This window comes from Amblyraja radiata, chromosome 3, assembly GCF_010909765.2.
Source record: "Amblyraja radiata isolate CabotCenter1 chromosome 3, sAmbRad1.1.pri, whole genome shotgun sequence".
Lineage (NCBI taxonomy): Eukaryota > Metazoa > Chordata > Chondrichthyes > Rajiformes > Rajidae > Amblyraja > Amblyraja radiata.
In genome coordinates this window covers 117,978,694-118,000,667 of record NC_045958.1, presented here as the reverse complement: position 1 = coordinate 118,000,667, position 21,974 = coordinate 117,978,694, and the positions used below count along the sequence as shown (strand labels likewise).

General features: G+C 41.8%; 1 protein-coding gene across 2 annotated transcripts in view; it reads right to left on the bottom strand.

The window, feature by feature from the left end:
* Window positions 1-13,765: 13,765 nt before the first annotated feature.
* mrps27 (mitochondrial ribosomal protein S27) overlaps window positions 13,766-21,974 on the bottom strand; it is a 106,512-nt gene continuing 98,303 nt past the window's right edge. The window contains exons 11-12 of one of the 2 annotated variants that reach the window (XR_004411503.1): window positions 17,700-17,989; window positions 13,766-13,802 (exon numbers count right to left, since the gene is read on the bottom strand). Coding sequence is in view for 1 of the 2 variants with exons in the window: in XM_033018695.1 (XP_032874586.1) it covers window positions 17,750-17,989 (240 nt within the window). In the remaining variant the exon portion in view is untranslated. Of the gene's footprint in view, window positions 13,803-17,472; window positions 17,990-21,974 lie in introns of those variants that run through there. The other variant, XM_033018695.1, reaches the window with a different exon arrangement.

The following is a 21,974-nucleotide window of genomic DNA, read 5'->3' as shown; positions in this document are numbered from 1 at the left end:
TGGAGACAGACTTACTTCAAGTTTCTTTGAATAGTTCTGGTTGAAGAGGCTTGTAATTTGCCCAGATCGAATTGCATATTATGCAGAAGCAGCTGTGTAGCTTTTCCTAACGGTACACATTTTTTAGATGAGAGGTGCAGCTCCCCATAATAAATGCATTTTCTCATTTATTATCACCCAATATTATGTGATATGTTTTCCAGGATCATTTAAAAAGATCAAGACCTGTTCTTGGAAGAAGTGTCAGTCGCTGTAACTAGTGTAGGGCAGCTTATATAGAGTGGTGAGGAATGAATGGTCAAAGGGAGGTCTTCGTTTAAAAAAATAAACAAGTTGCATTTGATTACTGCACACGGCTTAGTTTCCTGTTTCATGTTTACATTTCCTAAAGACAAAGAAGGGTAATTTTACTGAGTTGGAAAAATCAATTGTGTAATTGTGAGATTGCATCTTCGTAATAGTAAATATCAACAGTGAAAAGGAATTTAATTAGTAACCGCTGCTGTGGCAAGCACTGGTATCTCCATGGTAGATTTTATGGAACATGTTGAGCTGAATTCGGCAATGTAATGTACATTTACTTTTTCTGTGTGCTATTTTTAAATGCCTCCAAACTCACAATATCCGTAAGGTGAAAATGATTGCTTACTTCTGGGAGCCTTGGGGATCATGGAGAACAAGGCATATGAATTGCAATTACTAAGTGGGTTTGAACATGTTACATTCCAATAACCAACCTTTTTTTGAAATAGACAATCCACTGATATCTTGCCATGGTTAATTTTCTTCCAGATTTATATACCGTATTCTAAACTAACGCACTGGGTTCTAGTGACACAATTGTTCATAAACCACTTGCTGATTTAAAGGTTGCAATGCAATTCATTCCCACCTTACCACAAATATATGCCCGTTATGATACTGTAGATGAAAAGGGTGTGTGTTGTGAAGTTTGTTTTAATATAACAGATAAAAATATGAGTGCATTAATAAAATTGGCATAGGCTGGTGTGAGGGAATTTGCTCACTTTTAGATTTTAGAATGAATGGGTGTTTGGGATTTTGAGTGTTTTTTAAAAACAAAACTCATTGTAAATGTTTGGCACGTTCACTGACATGATGATACAAAGCAATGCTGTTTATGGGATGTTTGTGACATTACAACATAATCGTGACCAAAAACTGTTAATGCCTAACCCCGGGTAAAGTGATTGCAACCAACATTGTGACTGTCCAAAATTACTCTCATCCTTAATTCACAGAAATTCTGCTGATGACTAAAAAAATATAAAATAAATGGACTGCGAACATAAAGAATCTGCTTAAACACTTGCATGCAGTTTTATCTTCCAGAGATGGAAAGCACCAGTCTTACAGCTGGCTGAGCAGCAACTCAATCCTCCCATTATCTGAATAATGTTTTATGTGTCAAACTGCAGCTGTGTATGGTATTTATGTCTTATAATCCTGCAAAATTCTATCCAGTCATATCTAATGTAGAACTTAGTTTTCAGTGAAAGTATTATGTAGTGCTTTTCAGATATTGTGTGCAATATCCCCTGCCACTGGAGTATTTGATGTAAAGGGAACAATTAAATTAAAATCCACAATAAAATGAAATATGACAGTTGAGTTGTGATTATTTTTTTCCCCTCAACAAAGAGGTGAGAAATTACATTTCCAATGTTATTATTTTCATGATAAATTTCTCCACGGTCATGTTCATTTTTGGAGCTTTTTAAGCAGTTTTTGATATTAAAGCTGCAGTCTTGAGTGGAGTTTAGGTTAGTTTATAGATATAGCCTGGAAACAGGCCCTTCAGCCCACTGAGTCTATGCCGACCATCGATCACCCGTTCTCATTAATTCTAATGCATTCACTCCTCAACACACATTAAGGGCAATTTTACTGCGACTAATAAACCTGCACATCTTTGGGATGTTGGAGGAAACTGGAGTACCTGGAGGAAACCCACGCAATCACAAGGACGACATGCAAACTCCACATGGACAGCTCTGAGGTCAGGATTGAACTTGGGTCTCTGGCGCTGTGAGGCAACAGCTCTTTCAGCTGTCCCACTATGAGATGAAAGATGGTACTGGGACTGTTTCCACAAGAGCAAGGAAGTTAAAGAAATGAAAAGATGGGTTAAAATAATGAATCTGGACTACACTTCTTCCCACCCTGTTTCCTGTAAGGACTCCATCTGCTACTCCCAATTCCTCCGTCTACGCCGCATCTGCACCCAGGATGAGGTGTTCCAAACCAGGGCATCAGAGATGTCCTCATTCTTTAGGGAGCAAGGGTTCCCCTCTTCTACTATAGATGAGGCTCTCACCAGGGTCTCTTCTATATCCCGTAGCTCTGCTCTCACTCCACATCCCCCCACTCATAACAAGGGCAGAGTCCCCCTTGACCTCACCTTCCACCCTATCACCCGTCACATACAACAGATAATCCTCCAACATTTTCGCCACCTCCAACGGGATCCCACCACTGGCCACATCTTCCCATTTCCTCCCCTTTCTGCTTTCCGCAGAGACCGTTCCCTCCGTAACTCCCTGGTCAATTTGTCCCTTCCCACCTACTTTCCCTTGCAACTGCAGGAAATGCTACACTTGTCGCTTTACCTCCCCCCCCTCGACTCCATCCAAGGACCCAAGCAGTCTTTCCAGGTGAGGCAGAGGTTCACCAGCACCTCCTCCAACCTCATCTATTGCATCCGCTGTTCTAGGTGCCAACTGCTCTACATCGGTGAGACCAAGTGCAGGCTTGGCGATCGCTTTGCCCAACACCTTCGCTTAGTTCGCATTAACCAACCTGATCTCCCGGTGGCTCAGCACTTCAACTCCCCCTCCCATTCCAAATCCAACCTTTCTATCCTGGGCCTCCTCCATGGCCAGAGTGTGTCCCACTGCAAATTGGAGGAGCAGCACCTTATATTTTGCTTGGGCAGTTTACACCCCAGTGGTATGAACCTTGACTTCTCCAATTTCAGGTAGTCCTTGCTTTCTCCCTCCTTCCTCTCCCCTCTCCCCTTCCCAGCTCTCCCACAGCCCACTGTCTCCACCTCTTCCTTTCTTCTCCCTGACCCCCCCCCCCACCCCCACATCAGTCTGAAGATGGGTCTCAACCTGAAACGTCACCTATTCCTTCGCTCCATAGATGCTGCCTCACCCACTGAGTTTCTCCAGCATTTTTGTCTACCTTCAAATAATGAAGGCTCTTGCCAGAGCAAAGAGGAAAAGTTAACTTCCTTCAACTGAAGAATCAGACATTGAGTACATTTACAAAGTTTCCAGAATGGAGACAGGAATGTCTGTAATAGAAGAGACTTTTCCATAGAAGACACTATGGATTTATTGAGAGGGATGATGTATAAATGTTGAAACAGAGGTACTTCTAGTGGTGTAAAGAGGTGGGATGAGCATTTACAATGTTGGACCAAACAACCATTAATTCAATGAGTTGGATGGTTCTTCCCTGTGCTCAATGAAAGGTAATCAGAACATATGAAACTAAACATGCCCCTGTATTTTAGTCATTTTATATAATTTGGAAGAAATTAAAACATTATTCAAATGAAAAATGTATTCTAATCTATAATGTAATGTGGGAGGAGTGGCTTTTAAAGGTGCAAACATGACGTGAAGATGAAATAAATTATTGTAAACTTTGGCTGTGCATTGGTGAGATTGTACTTCAAATAATATGTGGTGATCTGAGATAATTTATTATGGGGATAACAGTAAGTGAGTGCACCTGCTCTAGACTTGGTTCATTGAAAACCACTCTAAAACAGAAAGGTGTTGCACCAAGTTCCTCTATAGATTTGAAGACATAATCTCTCATTGACACTGTGCAGATCTGGGAGATTGGAGAGTGGGGCATCTTTCTTTCTGGTGAAGTGTGAAGATTACTACAAACAATCTAATTGCAGAAGAAATTGGTCCTTTTGGTCAACATCTTCCACAGATAATTTATCTGGCAAAGTTCTGTTTGAACATATGAAATTGAACCAGGAGTGGGCCATTTGATTCCTCATACCTAATCTCTTACCTCAGATGCACTGATCTCAGAACCTTTCATTCCCCTGAAATACCACAATTTAAGTTCTGCTTTGAATATAAACTGCACCTCAGACCCAGCCTGTGAAAATAAGTTTAGATATTTTGAAACTTTGGCCACTGCTTCCAGACACATCAATCAGAAGAAACATCAGCTCACAGTTCCTACCCATTCAAGTCCGAAAATAATTTTATTTCATAGAGATCTCCTTGTGGGATTACTGAAATTACCATTCAGAGCATAGAACATAGTTCTCAACATTGGAGCATATCAGTTACACAGAAAATGTCCCATGTCCACAATGATGTAGGCCAGAGCTATACCTTAGCTGATGGAAGGACTGTTCAAACATCTTATAACAGGGGAGGAGGCCGTTCCTGAGTCTGTGGAGTGCACTTTCAAACTTCTGTATCTTCTGCCCAATGAGAGTGGGGAGAAGAATGAATGGCCAGGATGGGAATGGCCCTTGCGTTGGCTGCTCTCCCAAGGCAGCGAGGAGTATAGATGAATTCAATGGTGAAGGTTTGGTCTGTGATGATCTGGGCTACATCCACAACTCTGCAATTCATTGCAGTCTTGGGCAGAGCTGTTCCCAAACCAAATCCAGACTGCTTAATCTCCAAATGACTGCATATTTATTTACAGTTACAGCATTTAAAAACTACATTTGCATTATCAGAACCCTGAGGATATAATGAAATTTCTTTTAAGTATTTTTAAACCGCCTAATATTTTGGAAAAAGGAATAAAGCTGATTTTATGAATACTTAACGTTATTAGAAATGCTTCTGCAATGCCATTTTGCACAAAATCACTAATGCACCTTTATATATAAAGTGTAATTATTAATTTAATATAATTTGCATCACAACTTTAATGGTAGCTGTTACAGGATAAGAAATTAGCTTAGTATAGAGCTTGGTTCCCACTCTAGCCGTTATCCGTTAATTGTAATTGTTTTAATCATGAGTCAAATTGAAAGAGAAGGGAAAATATGGTGATTTTAAAAATGTGGCTTCTAACAAAGCACGACTTTACAATTTCACGCCACTTTTAGCTTGCATTAAATAACTACAATTTGTACATGAAAAAATACCTAAGGAAAAGACTGCAGAAGCTGGAAATATGGCAAACCGAAAATGCTGGAATTAAACATCAGGTCAGGCAGCATCTGTGGAAGGTAGAACTGAGATAATGTTTCAAATCAGTGAACATGCATAGAAAAGTTAGAAATTATTAGATTTGAGTAAGAATAGAGAGATCAAATATGTTTGTGATAGGGAATAGGTAGTTGATTGGTGGGCATGTTATCCCTGTCTGCTCTGAAAGGCCAAGGGGTTTAAATAGCAGGATTTTAAAAAGGTATAGCTAAGGTGCACATATTTAATATATTAAAACCAACCCAGAGATTGCTGAGCAGATAAGGTGACATAGTGTTAAGATGCAGGAACTGGTGCAGCCTATACACAAAAGGACAACTCAGCAGGTCAGGCAGCATGTGTAAGAAGGAACTGCAGATGCTGCTTTCCACCGAAGACAGACACAAAATTCTGGAGTAACTCAGCAGGTCAGGCGGCATTTCTGGAGAAAAGGAATAGGTGATGTTTCAGATCGAGGCCCTTCGTCAGACTGACTGATGAAGGGTCTCGACCTGAAACGTCACCTATTCCTTTTCTCCAGAGATGCCACCTGACCAGTTGAGTTACTCCAACGTTTTGTGACCAGGTCAGGCAGCATCTCTGGAGAACACGGAGGGTGACATTTTGGGTCAGGACTCTTCTTCAGACATTTAGATTAGTTGCCTCAAAACTGAACAGCTGTAAAGGACAGGATTCTGTAACTGCATAAGTAAAAGGCAGGTAGAGGGATCCAGATATAATTTTGGAGGAGCATCCACTTTGGCCCTCTCACACATACGTGAGGTTTTGGATCCCTAATTGGGCACGGTTGGGGACTGCAGGGAGGGGCGCAAACTCTGGCACGGGGAACATTCAAGTGGGAGAAGAAGAGAGAAATGTAGTAGAATTAGGGTAAGCATACTTAGAGGAACACACACTTGTCAGCAGCAAAGACAGTTCTGAGGTCTGTGTTACCTCTAGTATCGGGATTGAAGATGTATATTTCAGGTGGGAGAATATCTTGGAGTGAGAGTAGGATAATGACATAGGAAGGAGATTTTGCTGAGGGATAATGAGCAGCTTGGGGCAAAAATGAAAAGCAGAACCTCTTTCTTGATATCATGGCCTAGAATATCACCATCCCTCTTGCTGATCTCACTACCCCCGTGTTCTACATTTTGGTGAATACTCATCCCTCCAGGCATGGATACCCTCCTATCCTTGAGAGGTTCTACCTTCTCCTGAGCGACTCTTGTTTTTAACATGTATATATTGTATACATATACACAATGCCTTGGATTTTCCTTAATCCTTTTCACTAAGGATTCTGTTGTGCTGCTGCAAGTAAGAATTTCATTGTTCTATCTGGGACATATGACAATAAAACACTCTTGACGAGTTCATGGCCCTTACAGGAGTCTAGATTCCATTCTCTCCTTCCTTTATAGGGTCATGACTAATTTCAGTTTCCCAAAAACTTGCATATTTGCTTCGTAACAAAGGAATATAATCTTCTGTATATTAACAGTAAGGAAAGTGTAGGGATCCTGAGGGACTATAGGTGCAATTTTCATGGAACTACAGAAAGACAATAAAGGCCATAAGTGATTATTTCACATCATATATTAACAAAGGAAATATTGTAGCTGGAAATTTTGGAGGGAGATATAGTGAAAGGCCTGGATTGAGTGGATGTTTGCACTAGTGGGAGAGTCTAGGACCAGAGGTCGTCGCCTCAGAATTAAAGGACGTTCCTTTAGGAAGGAGATGAGGAGAAATTTTTTTAGTCAGACGGTGGGTAATCTGTGGAATTCTTTGCCACAGAAGGCTGTGGAGGCCAAGTCAATGGATATTTTTATGGCAAAGACTGACAGATTCTTGATTCGTACGGGTGTCAGGGGCTATGGGAAGAAGGCAGGAGAATAGGGTTTGGAGGGAGAGATGGATCAGCCATGATTGAATGGCAGAGTAGACTTGACTGGCCGAATGGCCTAATTCTGCTCCCATCACTATATAAAAAGAGTGATATTCTAGAACACAATATCCAAAAAAAGGAACATAAGATAACTTGCATGAACATAAATAATAATAATAATAAATTTTATTTATGGGCGCCTTTCAAGTCTCAAAGACACCTTACAAAAATTTAGCAGGTAGAGGAAAAACATGTAAGGGGAATGAAATAAATAGTAGAGACATGACTAGTACACAAAGTAAAGACAGAATTCAATACAAAACACAATATGAGGCAATTAATGCACATATGAAAAGGGAGGGGGACGTGGGGCTAAGGATAGGCAGAGGTGAAGAGATGGGTCTTGAGGCGGGACTGGAAGATGGTGAGGGACACGGAATTGCGGATCAGTTGGGGGAGGGAGTTCCAGAGCCTGGGAGCTGCCCTGGAGAAGGCAGTAAATCCCAAGGGACTAATGAAAGAACCCCAGGCACCCATGGGAAGTAAGTGTGGAGATAGCAGAGGCATTTTTTAATTTCATTGGGCATTCATTTGTGAGGTGCCCGAAGACTGGAGGGCAGCAAATGTAATTCCTTTATTCAAAAAAAAGAGTTGCAGGGATAGGTCACATTGGTGGTAAGGAAATGATTGGAAAACTCTAAATGATATGATCAATCTATACTTAGAAAGGTAGGGATTAATCAGTTGTCAGCATAGCTTTGTTGTTGTAGGTCAAGTTTGACTCATTTAATTGCTTAAAAAAAATGTAATTAAAAATCGTATAATTAAGGGAAATAGAATTGACATAAGTGTACATGGAATTAGGTAATAGAAACATAGAAACATAGAAATTAGGTGCAGGAGTAGGCCATTCGGCCCTTCGAGCCTGCACCGCCATTCAATATGATCATGGCTGATCATCCAACTCAGTATCCCGTACCTGCCTTCTCTCCATACCCTCTGATTCCCTTAGCCACAAGGGCCACATCTAACTCCCTCTTAAATATAGCCAATGAACTGGCCTCGACTACTCTCTGTGGCAGGGAGTTCCAGAGATTCACCACTCTCTGTGTGAAAAAAGTTCTTCTCATCTCGGTTTTAAAGGATTTCCCCCTTATCCTTAAGCTGTGACCCCTTGTCCTGGACTTCCCCAACATCGGGAGCAATCTTCCTGCATCTAGCCTGTCCAACCCCTTAAGAATTTTGTAAGTTTCTATAAGATCCCCTCTCAATCTCCTAAATTCTAGAGAGTATAAACCAAGTCTATCCAGTCTTTCTTCATAAGACAGTCCTGACATCCCAGGAATCAGTCTGGTGAACCTTCTCTGCACTCCCTCTATGGCAATAATGTCCTTCCTCAGATTTGGAGACCAAAACTGTACGCAATACTCCAGGTGTGGTCTCACCAAGACCCTGTACAACTGCAGTAGAACCTCCCTGCTCCTATACTCAAATCCTTTTGCTATGAAAGCTAACATACCATTCGCTTTCTTCACTGCCTGCTGCACCTGCATGCCCACTTTCAATGACTGGTGTACCATGATACCCAGGTCTCGCTGCATCTCCCCTTTTCCTAGTCGGCCACCATTTAGATAATAGTCTGCTTTCATGTTTTTGCCACCAAAATGGATAACCTCACATTTATCCACATTATACTGCATCTGCCAAACATTTGCCCACTCACCCAGCCTATCCAAGTCACCTTGCAGTCTCCTAGCATCCTCCTCACAGCTAACACTGCCCCCCAGCTTAGTGTCATCCGCAAACTTGGAGATATTGCCTTCAATTCCCTCATCCAGATCATTAATATATATTGTAAATAGCTGGGGTCCCAGCACTGAGCCTTGCGGTACCCCACTAGTCACTGCATTGTAATGATTCACACGGAAGGCTGGTACAAAAGTTAGAATCCTTGGGACCACAGCTACAGTAAAAGGAGACTGTGGTTGACGGTAGAGTTGCTTTTGAGATTGGAGGCCTGCTACTAATGGAGTACCCCAGTGATTGGTACTGCCATTCTTACTATTTGTAATAAATATCACATTAGGAGGAATAATGAGTAAATTTGTAGATTATGCAAAAGTTACCGTTGGTGCAGATAGTGAAGCGGACACCCTAATGATGATGGTTATCTGGCACCTTGGGCAAAGCAATGGTACATTTGTGAGCTCAATGATACATTAACACGTGTACTGAGGTAGTGAAAAGCTTTTGTTGCACGCTCTCCAGTCAGTGGAAGGACAACACATGATTACAATTGCGCCATTAAACTAGGGAGTATTGATTGAGGAACACAGGGACTCTGCACAGGTAGATAGAATGGTAAAGAAGGCATATGAGGAGCTAGCCTTCATGTGGCAGGGTATAGCAGGTAGGCTATGATATAGCTTAACATTGATGAAGCCATATTTGGATAATTATATGTAGTTTTAACCACCTTAGTATGGAAATGACACAATTGCTCTGGAGCTGGTGTGGGGGATAGATTCACAAGGATATTTATTGCCTGGGGTAGGTTAAAGGGACTGTTTCTACATTATGGGTCCTGCTTCAAAAATGTGTGGCAAAAAGTAAATTCACTCTATCCCTCTTGCCAAATAATTGAGGGGCAGAAATCTACAGCAGTAACGTATTTGGATTTCCAGAATGTGCATAATAGGCTGGTTCACAGGATCTGAGCTAACAGTATGAGGGGAGTGTATGTACGAGGATTGAAGAATGGTCATCATACAAAAGGCAGATTTATAATATGTGGGTCTTTTTCAGGCTAGAAGGGTGTAGCTAGTGGAGTACTCAAGGGTCCAGACGGATAACTGTCCCCTTGTAGCTGTGTCCCCCTCGGGTGACAAATCTGTGGAATTCATTGCCACAGACGGCTGAGGAAGCCATTGAGTATCGGAGAAGGGTCTTGACCCAAAACATCACCTTTTCCGTTTCTCCAGAGAAGCTGTCTGACCCGCTGAGTTACTCCAGCTTTTTGTGTCTATCTTTGGCTGAGGAGGCTAAGTCATTGGTCATTTTCAAAGCAGAGATTGATATGATTAGTAAGGGGGTCAAAGGTTACGGGGAGAAGGCAGGAGAATGCGGTTGAGGGCGAAAATAGATCAGCCATGATTGAATGGCAGAGCAGACCCAATGGGCTATACGGCCTAATTCTGCTCCTATGTCTTATAATCTTATGAACACGGAAAAGGGTGAGAGTAAGCTGTCCAAGTTTGCAGATTACATAAAAATAGGTGGGTGGACATGCTGCAGTGAGGACATTCGGATACTACAACTAGGTTGTGAGTGGGTGAAAATTTGGCAAGACAAATTTAACGTAGGAAGGTGTGAGGTCATGCACTGCAATAGGAGAAATCAAAAGGCTCTATTATCTAAATAAAAACTGCAAATGAGTGCAGTACAGAGATCTATGTGCTGTGCACAAAACAAAGTTTGTATGTAGGTGCAGCAATTAGTTGTGAAGGCAAGTGACTTCTGGCCCATTTTTACAAGGGATTGGAGGTAAGAACTGTTTCAATTGTACAAGTTTTGGGCAAATCCGCAGCTGGAGTAACAATCCTTTGATTTGAGCGTTACATAAGTGATTCACTTAGCTAATTCAAGGGATGAGAAGGTCATCGTACATGTACGGGAACATGGGTGTACGAGCCCTCTGAGGGAAGCAGCCTTAATTTCAATGCTTAGATCTATAAACTGTCACAATCTTTTGTTGAAATGTACATCTGATGCATCCATTTAGTGAAGATGGCTGGTGCCTGTTTGAATATAACGTGGACTCGTATGGACACGTGAAGAACAATTTACAAAACTAGCTTGTTTAAGAAGGAACTGCAGATGCTGGAAAATCGAAGGTACACAAAAATGCTGGAGAAACTCAGCGGGTGCAGCAGCATCTATGGAGCGAAGGAAATAGGCAACGTTACCTACAAAACTAGCTTGTCTTGGTTACACTCCATAAACAGGAAGAAGCTTGAAATGCAGATGACCAGTTCCAGATTGATGGGCCATTAACAGTTATGTATTCCTATTTTGAAATACTAATAAATAATTAGATGGCTTCTTAAAACGAGTGATACGCTATACCGAGACCAACATAACACTTGAATTGAACACACTCTCTCAAAGTTCAAAACCATGCAACCACCAACTGAAGAAGGGTCTCAACCCGAAACGTCACCCATTCCTTCTCTCCAGACATGCTGCCTGTCCCGCTGAGTTACTCCAGCATGTTTGTGTCTATCTGCAGTGTAAACCAGCATCTGCAGTTCTTTCCTACACATCCTATTCTTTTCATATTGCTTTCCATCTTTTTAAATTTAATTGTCCTACATAATTCTCCATCTTAATTCCCCATTTGGAGATGACGTAAAGATATATTCAATTACCCCATCTATCTCCATCCAAACCAAAATCGTTCTTACTTTCAGTTCCCCCAAACGTAACACTCATTATATTGCAACAACCCACAAGGTATCACAGGATTGTTTTATACAGATTCACGTAATGGCCTTAGGTGGCTAATTTTAGAATGACAGGCTGATCTATTGGACACAGAGATAATGGAGGATAAATTAAGGAACAAAATGAACGTTTAGATCTTTGTGCAACATCTATGGCTTCTGAAAATTGTCAGGTCAGGATAAGGATGAAACAAATAAACTACAATATTTTTATTTTATGACTATTAGTTACTAGTTCTTTGATTTGGCCTCAACTATACAAAGGGTTTAATAAACAATCTAAATCAGGATTAAATTAGAAGCTTGGCATGTCTACCAGGAAATAACATTCCAAAAAGATACATTTAAAATAGGAATTTCCCATTAAAGTCCTTGCCATATCATTTGAAACATTTCATCAATATCTGTTTAAAGTGCAATAAAGATACAGTAAGTAGGCCATTCTCCTGAAATACAAAAAACAATTTCCAATGGAAACTTCCTAATCCTATAATTTTCAATCTTTGTTCTAATAGCATATCCAAAATGCTAACTTTTAATGGAGGTTTACTCTCCAAATTATATTAACCTTATTACTCCAAATAGTAATTGGACCACTCAGATTAACACCATGGCCACAGGAGCAGGTTAGTGGCTGTAAGTGAGTTAATAGACAATAGACAATAGGTGCAGGAGTAGGCCATTCGGCCCTTTGAGCCAGCACCGTCATTCAATGTGACCGTGGCTGATCATCCCCAATCAGTGCCCCGTTCCTGCCTTCTCCCCATATCCCCTGACCCCGCTATCTTTAAGAGCCCTATCTAGCTCTCTCTTGAAAGTATCCAGAGAACCGGCAGAGAATTCCCTGAGAAGAGAGTTGTCTGCTCATAGACCACGACCTTTCCAATGTAATTCCTTTCCACTTCTCTGAACGAGTGCAATGCCAACATTTCAAAGGGCTTAAACCATCCAGGCCAAAACAACCTACCTCTGGAGAAAAAGGATGGGTGACGTTTTCGGTCGAGACCCTTCTTCAGAGCTGAAATATGGTAATTTGAGTTTCACTGCACCTTAATTGGTACATGTGACAATAAAAGACCTTTGAACCTTTGAAACACTACCCATTCTTTTGCTCCATAGATGCTGCTTGACCCATTGTTACTCCAACACTGTATCTTTGATATAAACTAGCATCTGCAGTTCTTTGTTTGTAGGACAAAAAAGCCTAGTTGATTGGCACACAGGCTGCAGTATCATCTAGAAAATGCAATGCAATTAGTCTGCTTAGTTTGTTTTGACAGCCCATTCTAAACCTCCAACCTCTAACATAGAACTCGAGCAGCAGTCACACGATTGCATGTTTCCCTCCAATCAACCCAGCTTCCTGACTTGGAAGTATATAGAAACATAGAAACATAGAAATTAGGTGCAGGAGTAGGCCATTCGGCCCTTCGAGCCTGCACCGCCATTCAATATGATCATGGCTGATCATCCAACTCAGTATCCCGTACCTCCTTCCTCTCTCCATACCCTCTGATCCCCTTAGCCACAAGGGCCACATCTAACTCCCTCTTAAATATAACCAATGAACTGGCTCAACTACCCTCTGTGGCAGAGAGTTCCAGAGATTCACCACTCTCTGTGTGAAAAAAGTTCTTCTCATCTCGGTTTTAAAGGATTTCCCCCTTATCCTTAAGCTGTGACCCCTTGTCCTGGACTTCCCCAACATCGGGAGCAATCTTCCTGCATCTAGCCTGTCCAACCCCTTAATATCGCAGCTCCATTTCAGTGTTCCTTCGTTGAGAAGGAGTTTTAATTCTAGGACTTTCCACTAAAGAGCAGTCTGGCAGTATAATGTTATGGCTCATCACCATCTTCTCAAAGCAATTCTCAAATCCACTAACACATTAAGAATATATAAACAGAATCAGTCTCACTGGGACCCTTTTATGTAGAACAAGATGTATTTACTCCTGTACTCAAATCCTCTTGCAATAAAACCTTTGTTACTTCTAACATTAACCATTGAACATTAACTATTTCAAAATCTATAAATGCTGTATCTATAGAAATCTGATTCAAATTACATTGGGTGGTAACTATACATTATCAGCTTTGCCTATTTCATTCAGCGTATCATAGTTACTTTTACTGATATAATAATGCAAAAGTGCCACACACACTGCATTTCATGGCATTATTAATCAATACAGTAAAATCCACTGCAAATTGTTATAAAAATCAAAAATGATCTGGACGGATATTTTTAGAATAATTTCTGAAGTTGTCAACATCCAATTGGATCCCGACTCAAAACTAATAATATTAGGAATATCAGAACAAAGCCGAAAACTTACAACAAGCCAAAGAAACTTTCTTTGATTATAATATAACAACTGGGAAAAAATTAATATTAAAATTCTGGAAAGATCCTACAACCCCAACAATTAAAATGTGGATTATGGAAATGTCGGAGACCTTACATTTGGAAAGAATTAGACTTGTCTTAATTGACAAACAAGAATTATTTGTTAGAATATGGTCTCCATTTACTGACTTTTTGAAAGGGTAAATTGGTCCAGCACGGGAATCTGACTGAAGCTCGTACTCAGGATTAGATGAATAGTTATGCTTTATACCCTACAGACCTATCTCCAAAGTTGTATTATTGGTAAATTACTCCATTCTTCTTTATCGTGCCTTTTTGTTTTCTTCTCACGTTCTATCTATAAAAAACCCCAAATAGAAGCAGAGTTAATATTCAACTGATAAATGAGGACCACTATTATTTTGATAGTTGGATTCCCACCTATTAGCAATGTGTGATTGATATACAAGAAATGTTTTTATTGTGATATGCACATGCTTCTAATAAAAATATTATTTAAAAAAAAGGAATGCTACCCATGTACAAGTGATTTGCTGGATTGAGCTTGTATCTCATTTTGAGTGGTAGGTTGAATGTTGGAGCCCCAGTCCAGATCTTTAAGTTTCTGGGCACTCACATTTCAGAGGACCTCACATGGTCCACCGACACCGCTGCGCTGGTCAAGAAGGCACAGCAACGACTGTTCTTCCTGAGGACATTAAAAAAGACTGGTCTGCCCCAACAGCTGCTGACAACCTTCTACCGCTGCACCACAGAGAGCATATTAACATATGACATCTCTGTGTGGTATCTCAGCTGCACGGAGGAGGAGAGGAGAGCTCTTCAGCGCGTCGTACACAGAGCGCAGAAGTGAGCTGGACTGGAAGAGTCATATGGAGGCGTACAGGAAGGGACAAAGTCGACTGTATTTCTTAAGGAGGCTAAGGTCATTCAACATCTGCCAACCCCTGCTGTGCAGTGTCTACCATTCAGTGGTGGCCAGTGCTGTTTTTTGCTGTGGCCTGTTGGGGAGAAGGCGCCCGCATAGCGGACAAAAACAGACTGGACAAGCTGATCAGGAAGGCCGGCTCAGTGGTCGGGGCTGAGCAACTAACGGTCCAGCAGGTTGCAGAGGCCAGAACTCTGAACAAACTGGGTTCAATAATGACCAACCCCACTCACCCACTCCACGCCCTGAAGGTGATCAAGAGCAGCATCTTCAGTCAGAGACTGATTGCACCAATGTGCAAAACTGAGAGATATAGGAAGTCTTGTATACCAGCTGCTATAAGGTTTTACTATGCACAAAAGTAACTTTACACTTTTTTAGTATTCATTCATTGTATTTTAACTTATTAAGTATGGAAGCTATCTGAGGAAATGTGTGGTGTTATGTCTGTCTTGAAGCTGTTGTGGCACTGTAATTTCCTGTAAAGGATTATTAAAGGATCTAATCAATCAATTATTGGGACACAGCTACCAGACTTGGAGGGCATCCACCACACACGGTGCCTCAGGAAGGCCGTCAGCATCCATAAAGACTCCTCACACCCCTGTAATGGACTTTTCGAACTACTTCCCTCCGGCAGACGTTACAAGGCCTTCTACGCCCGAACCTCCACTCAGAAACAGCTTCATTCCCAGAGCTATAGTGGCTCTGAACCGGCCCTGCTGAGTGCCCCCCACCCCCCCCCCCCCCCCCCCCCCCCCCCCCCTCCGGACTGTCTCCCTCGGATGGTCATGTCGCACAGACACATCTGCACTTTAGTCTGTTTGAACTGTTGTGACTATTTACTGTTCTTTTTACAATCCATGTTCTCGGGGGATCTAAATATCTAAATCAATATTTTATTAGTTATTTATGTTGTGACGTCGGATGGAAGCTGCATACCAAATCTCATTGCGCTTATGTGCAATGACAATAAAAGATATTGTTATTATTATTATTATTATTATTATTATTTAAACATGTAATCCAGTCATATTTCGGTAACAAGGCAGCAAGCCCACCTTGCAGATGAGATGTTGAATTGTGATAGAAACGAGGAACTGCAGATGCTGGTTTGCAAAAGGCACAAACAAAGTACGAGAATAACATCTGTGGAGAACATGGATAGGAGATGTTTTGGGACAGGACCCTTCAGACCCGGTGTATCTTCCCAGCTGAATGAAAGTTATTTGGCAGCACCTGTACAACCTGCAGGTTCCAATGTTCCCTGCATTACAATTATTATTACTAGGTGGTTCGTTGACTAAATTATTCCACATCTGTGAAATATTTGTGTATAAACTGTTTTTTAAATTTCTCCAGAATGAAGTTGCTGTACATGGAGTTATGGAGCTGTTTCTTTGAAAAGATTCTAGGAGATGCATCTTCAATCTCGATCCTGAGGGAATTGCAACAAATTCTGAGGGAAGCCATTGTGGAATGATGCATTCATACAAAACCCGATGCCCATGTCAAGTGAATGAGGAATATTTAAAAATAAATTCATGATCCTGTTATTTTCCAGTTTAACACCCTGATCAGGTTAATTAACCCTCTAAACTGATCACCAAACTCGGTGACCTGGGCATCGACCCCTCCCTCTGCAACTGGATACTGGACTTTCTAACCAACAGACCCCAGTCTGTTAGGTTAGACAAGCACACTTCTTCAACCCTCACCCGGAACACCGGCGTGCCACAGGGCTGTATGCTCAGCCCCCTCCTCTACTCCCTCGTCACCTACGACTGCACACCTGTACATGGTACTAACACCATCATCAAGCATGCAGATGATACAACGGTGATTGGCATCATCAGCAACAATGATGAGTCGGCCTATAGGGAGGAGGTCCAACTCCTAGCAGCATGGTGCGCTGACAACAACCTGGCCCTTAACTCCAAGAAGACCAAGGAGCTCATTGTAGACTTCAGGAAGTCTAGGGGCGGCACGCACACCCCCATCCACATTAACGGGACGGAGGTGGAACGTGTTTCTAGCTTCAGGTTCCTGGGGGTCAACATCTCCGATGACCTCTCTTGGACCCACAATACCTCAACACTGTTCAAGAAGGCTCTTCTTCCTGAGGAGACTGAAGAAGGTCCATCTGTCTCCCCAGATTCTGGTGAACTTCTACCGCTGCACCATCGAGAGCATCCTTACCAACTGTATCACAGTATGGTATGGCAACTGCTCTGTCTCTGACCGGAAGGCATTGCAGAGGGTGGTGAAAATTGCCCAACACATCACCGGTTCCTCGCTCCCCTCCATTGAGTCTGTCCAAAGCAAGCTTTGTCTGCGGAGGGCGCTCAACATCGCCAAGGACTGCTCTCACCCCAACCATGGACTGTTTACCCTCCTACCATCCGGGAGGCGCTACAGGTCTCTCCGTTGCCGGACCAGCAGGTCCAGCAACAGCTTCTTCCCGGCGGCTGTTACACTACTCAACAATGTACCTCGGTGACTGCCAATCACCCCCCCTCCCCCCGGTCACTCCTCCCACCAGGAAAACACTATGTCTGTATGCATGTGAATAGATGTATTTATTGTCATATTCTATGTCGCTCTTCCAGGGAGATGCTAACTGCATTTCGTTGTCTCTGTACTGTACACTGACAATGACAATTAAAGTTGAATCTGAATCTGATCTGATCTGAATCTGATCTGATACTGAGTAAATGTCCTATGAATAAATTGTTGTATCGTTTTCATCAGAATTCACTTAATTAATAAATCTTTTTTTTTCCAGTAATAAAAAAAAAACCACTGAAGGTCCAGAGGGTGTGGGGGTGAGAAAGAGGAGTATAAAAAGGTTTAGTTTGCAGCTTTTGCTGCCAGTCTGGCTTCTCTTTCTTGACGAGCTTTCTCCCTCAATTCTATTTCACGCTGAATCAATCCAGCGCGTTCTTCCTCCCATTTTTCAAGCTTCTTCTCATAATTAAGGATCTCATCAGCTTCAGATGATGCAAGATTTTCTTTGACGAGTTTGTCTGTCTGTGTCAATAGAGTTTCGGCTTCAAACTTTCCAAGAGTCTCTAGCTCCACATATAGATCCTATTAAAAAATAAGTACATCAGCCATCAGTAGAATACAAAGCAAAAAGGCAGTTTCAATTAGACTATATTGAGGGTCACAAAGCATTAAAAGATGGACATATACAATGAATAAAAATAATTTATTCCTGGCATCAACATAAACCATTCAATCAAGCGGTTAAGCCAAAATTCAGGGCGATCTCTTGCAATGACACATCTCCACCAGATAAGATCAATGCCTTTTACATCCATTTTAAAAAGGCAAACAAACTTGAACCTGGCTGTGTCCCCCATCCCCTGCTGGCTGTCCCATATAGACACAAAATGCTGTAGTAACTCAGCAGGACAGACAGGCAGCATCTCCGGAGAGAAGGAATGGGCGACGTTTTGGGTTGAGACCCTTCTTCAGTCTGATGTCAGGAGAGTTGGCGGGACAGATATAGAATGTAGTCGGTGACAGTAAGACTGGTGGGAGAACTGGGAAGGGGGAGGGGATGGAGAGAGGGGGAAAGCAAGAACTACCACATATATCTCTGTGTCAGAAGTTAGACCTGCTTTTACTAGTGTAACTTCTGGGGCAGTCCCAGCACGGGTATAGTCCCTTGAGGATCCCAAAATTGTGCAGCAGTCAACTGACCACAGTCTTCACTGACATCTTCAACCTCTCATTTCAATACAGCAGGGCTGCCAACTCTCACACATTGAGCGTGAGAATCACGCATTTCACTCGATTCTAATAATAATAATAATAAATTTTATTTATGGGCGCCTTTCAAGAGTCTCAAGGACACCTTACAAAAATTTAGCAGGTAGAGGAAAAACATGTAAGGGGAATGAAATAAATAGTAGAGACATGACTAGTACACAAATTAAAGACAGAATTCAATTCAAAACACAATATGAGGCAATTCATGCACAGATGAAAAGGGAGGGGGATGTGGGGCTAAGGATAGGCAGAGGTGAAGAGATGGGTCTTTAGGCGGGACTGGAAGATGGTGATGGACACGGAATTGCGGATCAGTTGGGAGAGGGAGTTCCAGAGCCTGAGAGCTGCCCTGGATTCTCACGCTAATCACAGTATTCTCACGCTCAAATTTTTTTTTTTAAATTAAGAAAGTCACGAAAAATTCAATTTGCCCAATTCAATTCACTCCTCCACACTCACCAATGAGAATAGCTTTCTGTCAGCGGGTTGCCCGTAAATAACAAACAATTTGATTGGCTTAAGCCCATCGCACACTATTTAAAATGACAAATTCTGCAGTGCTAATGATTCCATTCGACACTCAGCTGCTGGAAATTCAAATTAAAGCAAAAATTGTTTTAGAGCCGAGTAAAAACCATGAGGGGAATATATCAGGTGAATGCATAGTCTTTTCCCCGGGATATGCGATTCAAGAACTAGAGGGCATTGGTTTAAAGTAGGGCTGTCAAACTACCGGCGTTTAGTTTAGAGTCTAAAGGTGAGACAGGGCGGTGGTCCCAGCACTGACCCCCGAGGCACCGCTCCCTCTCTCACCTCCGGCGGCTCTGTGTCCGTCGGCCGCTCTGTCCACACCCTATGGTGTTTTAAACCCGGCCCGAAGCCAGGAGAGGTGAGTGGAGGCTTCGGTGCCGCCTCCGGAGCCAAGGGGATGAATCTCGGGCTAAGGCTTCGTTACGATCCCCGACCCTCGGGTCACTGACACTCACCTCCCCTGGACCCCAGCTGGACACAGAGTACCTGGGATGAAGGGCCTGTTTCCATGCTGTAAGACTATGACACATTGTAGGAAGGGTGCAATTTCTCTGGAAAGGATCCAGGGCAATTTAGGAGGATGTTGGCAGGGCTGGGATTTTTTTTTTTCACTTTGAAGCAAGATTTGATAACTGGGATTGTATTCTCTGCAGCAGCGGAGGTGAAGAAAATACTTAGTTGAGGTGAATAATATTATGAGAATAGGACCTGTTTCGCTTAACATAGTGTCTGAAGGAACTGCAGATGCCGGTTTAAACTGAAGATAGACACAAAAAGCTGGAATAAGGCAGCATCTCTGGGGAGAAAGAATGGGTGATGTTTCGGGTCAAGACCTTCAGACTGAAGAGGTTGAAAAAAAGCCATATAGATGTAAAACACAATGATTGGAGATGTGCGTTATCCAACTAAGGGCAGAAATCATAATCATGTGTTCATCCTTATTGACATGACATCATAATATATATATTACAGAAAAACTAATTTAATGGGGTGGCATGGTGGCGCAGCGGTAGAGTTGCTGCTTTCAAGAGAGAGCTAGATAGGGCTCTTAAAAATAGAGGAGTCGGGATATGGGGAGAAGGCAGGAACGGGGTACTGATTGGGGATGATCAGCCATGAACACATTGAATGGCGGTGCTGGCTCGAAGGGCCGAATGGCCTACTCCTGCACCTATTGTCCCTGTCGTGTAGGATAGAACTGGTGTATGGTAGATTGCTGGTCGGTGTGGACTTGGTGGGCCGAAGGGCCTGTTTCCATATATATGTTTTACATATGTATCTTAATTTCATTGAACCATATACTTGGTTGAATATGCCATCTTACTCAGAGACCCCTTCCGCTGCGCAGGACGAAGATTTTTTCCATCGGCGAAAAATAAAAGAGTTATTAGTGTTTAAAAAATGTTGAGATTCTCTCTCCTGAAGGCCACGCTGCTTCCGGAGGGACTATAAAACCAAGTATTGAGTGCCTCAGTCAGTCTCTGCAAGATGGGCGAGTGAGAGGATCACGTCTCTCAGTCTGAGCTGTGAATAACGCTGAACACATGTTCATTAAAAACTGTGATATATTTGATATATTTACAAAGCTCTTCAAGTCAAGAATAGAACCTAATACGGAATGGATTATATTTGGAATAATAGTAGAAGATATCAATTTAAACAAAGACCAAAAAGTATTCTTTAATTATGGGTTTATAATTGGAAACAAATTGATACTTAAATTTTGGAAAAATACAGCTATACCAACTATTAAAATGTGGATTAGGAATATGATGGATATACCACACCTTGAAGAAATGAGACTCCGCCTAATAGATAAATATGACCAATTCTTATGGAGTTGGTCCCTTTCATCGACTTTTTGGAATCATGTGATGCAGCAGTACCGTAAAGGTTACTGATTTCAGGTCAGGTCGTGGATAGATTTACATCTCCGAACAAAGATTTGAAAGTTTCTTTTTTAAGGGTCTTTTTCTTCTATTTCTACTTTATACTTTTTCTTTTCTTATATACACACTTCACGTTTTTCTATTTTCTACTATCTATTTTTCCTCTTTTTCTTCTCTCTATTTTTTGGGGGGTTTTTTACTTCCTTTTCAAAAACATAAAACTAGAGGTTGTACATAGAATTACGTTATGACACAGTTGGCACCTAAAATCAGGTACCACTGTATTGTTTTGTACTGTATTAACTTCTAATTTAAAAAAAAAATTTTAAACTGTGAGTGGTTTTACTGAGCTGTCGGTGCCCTTAATGTGGTTTGAAAATATAGTTTGGAAATGCTAAAGCTGAGTTGGCTTTGGTTTGGAAATGCTAAAACTGTGTTGCCTTTGGTTTGGAAATGCTAAAGCTGTGTTGCCTAATTAAATTTGCCTTGCCTAATTAAAGTTGCCTAGCCTAATTAAAGTTGCCTTGGCTTCTATATAATTAAAAGTCTAATCTTGATCACTTCCTGTTTGCGCTTTATATTGATTTTAGAAAAAACGCTACCACGTACGGCTGTGATTTTTGGCCATCTTACTCAGAGTCCTCTGCTCATCAGGTGCCGAGGATTTTTCCCATCGATGAAAAATAAGAGATATTAGTGTTTAAAAAATGTTGAGATTCTCTCTCCTGTCAATCACGCCATGACGGCCACGCGCCTTCTGGTGGGAGGGGGGAGGGACTATAAAACCAAGAAGTGTGGGCGTGGCTCAGTCTCTGCAAGATGGAGGGAGAGGTCACGACTCGCTGTCTTTAATGGCCTTGCACCCTGCTTGAAATGGT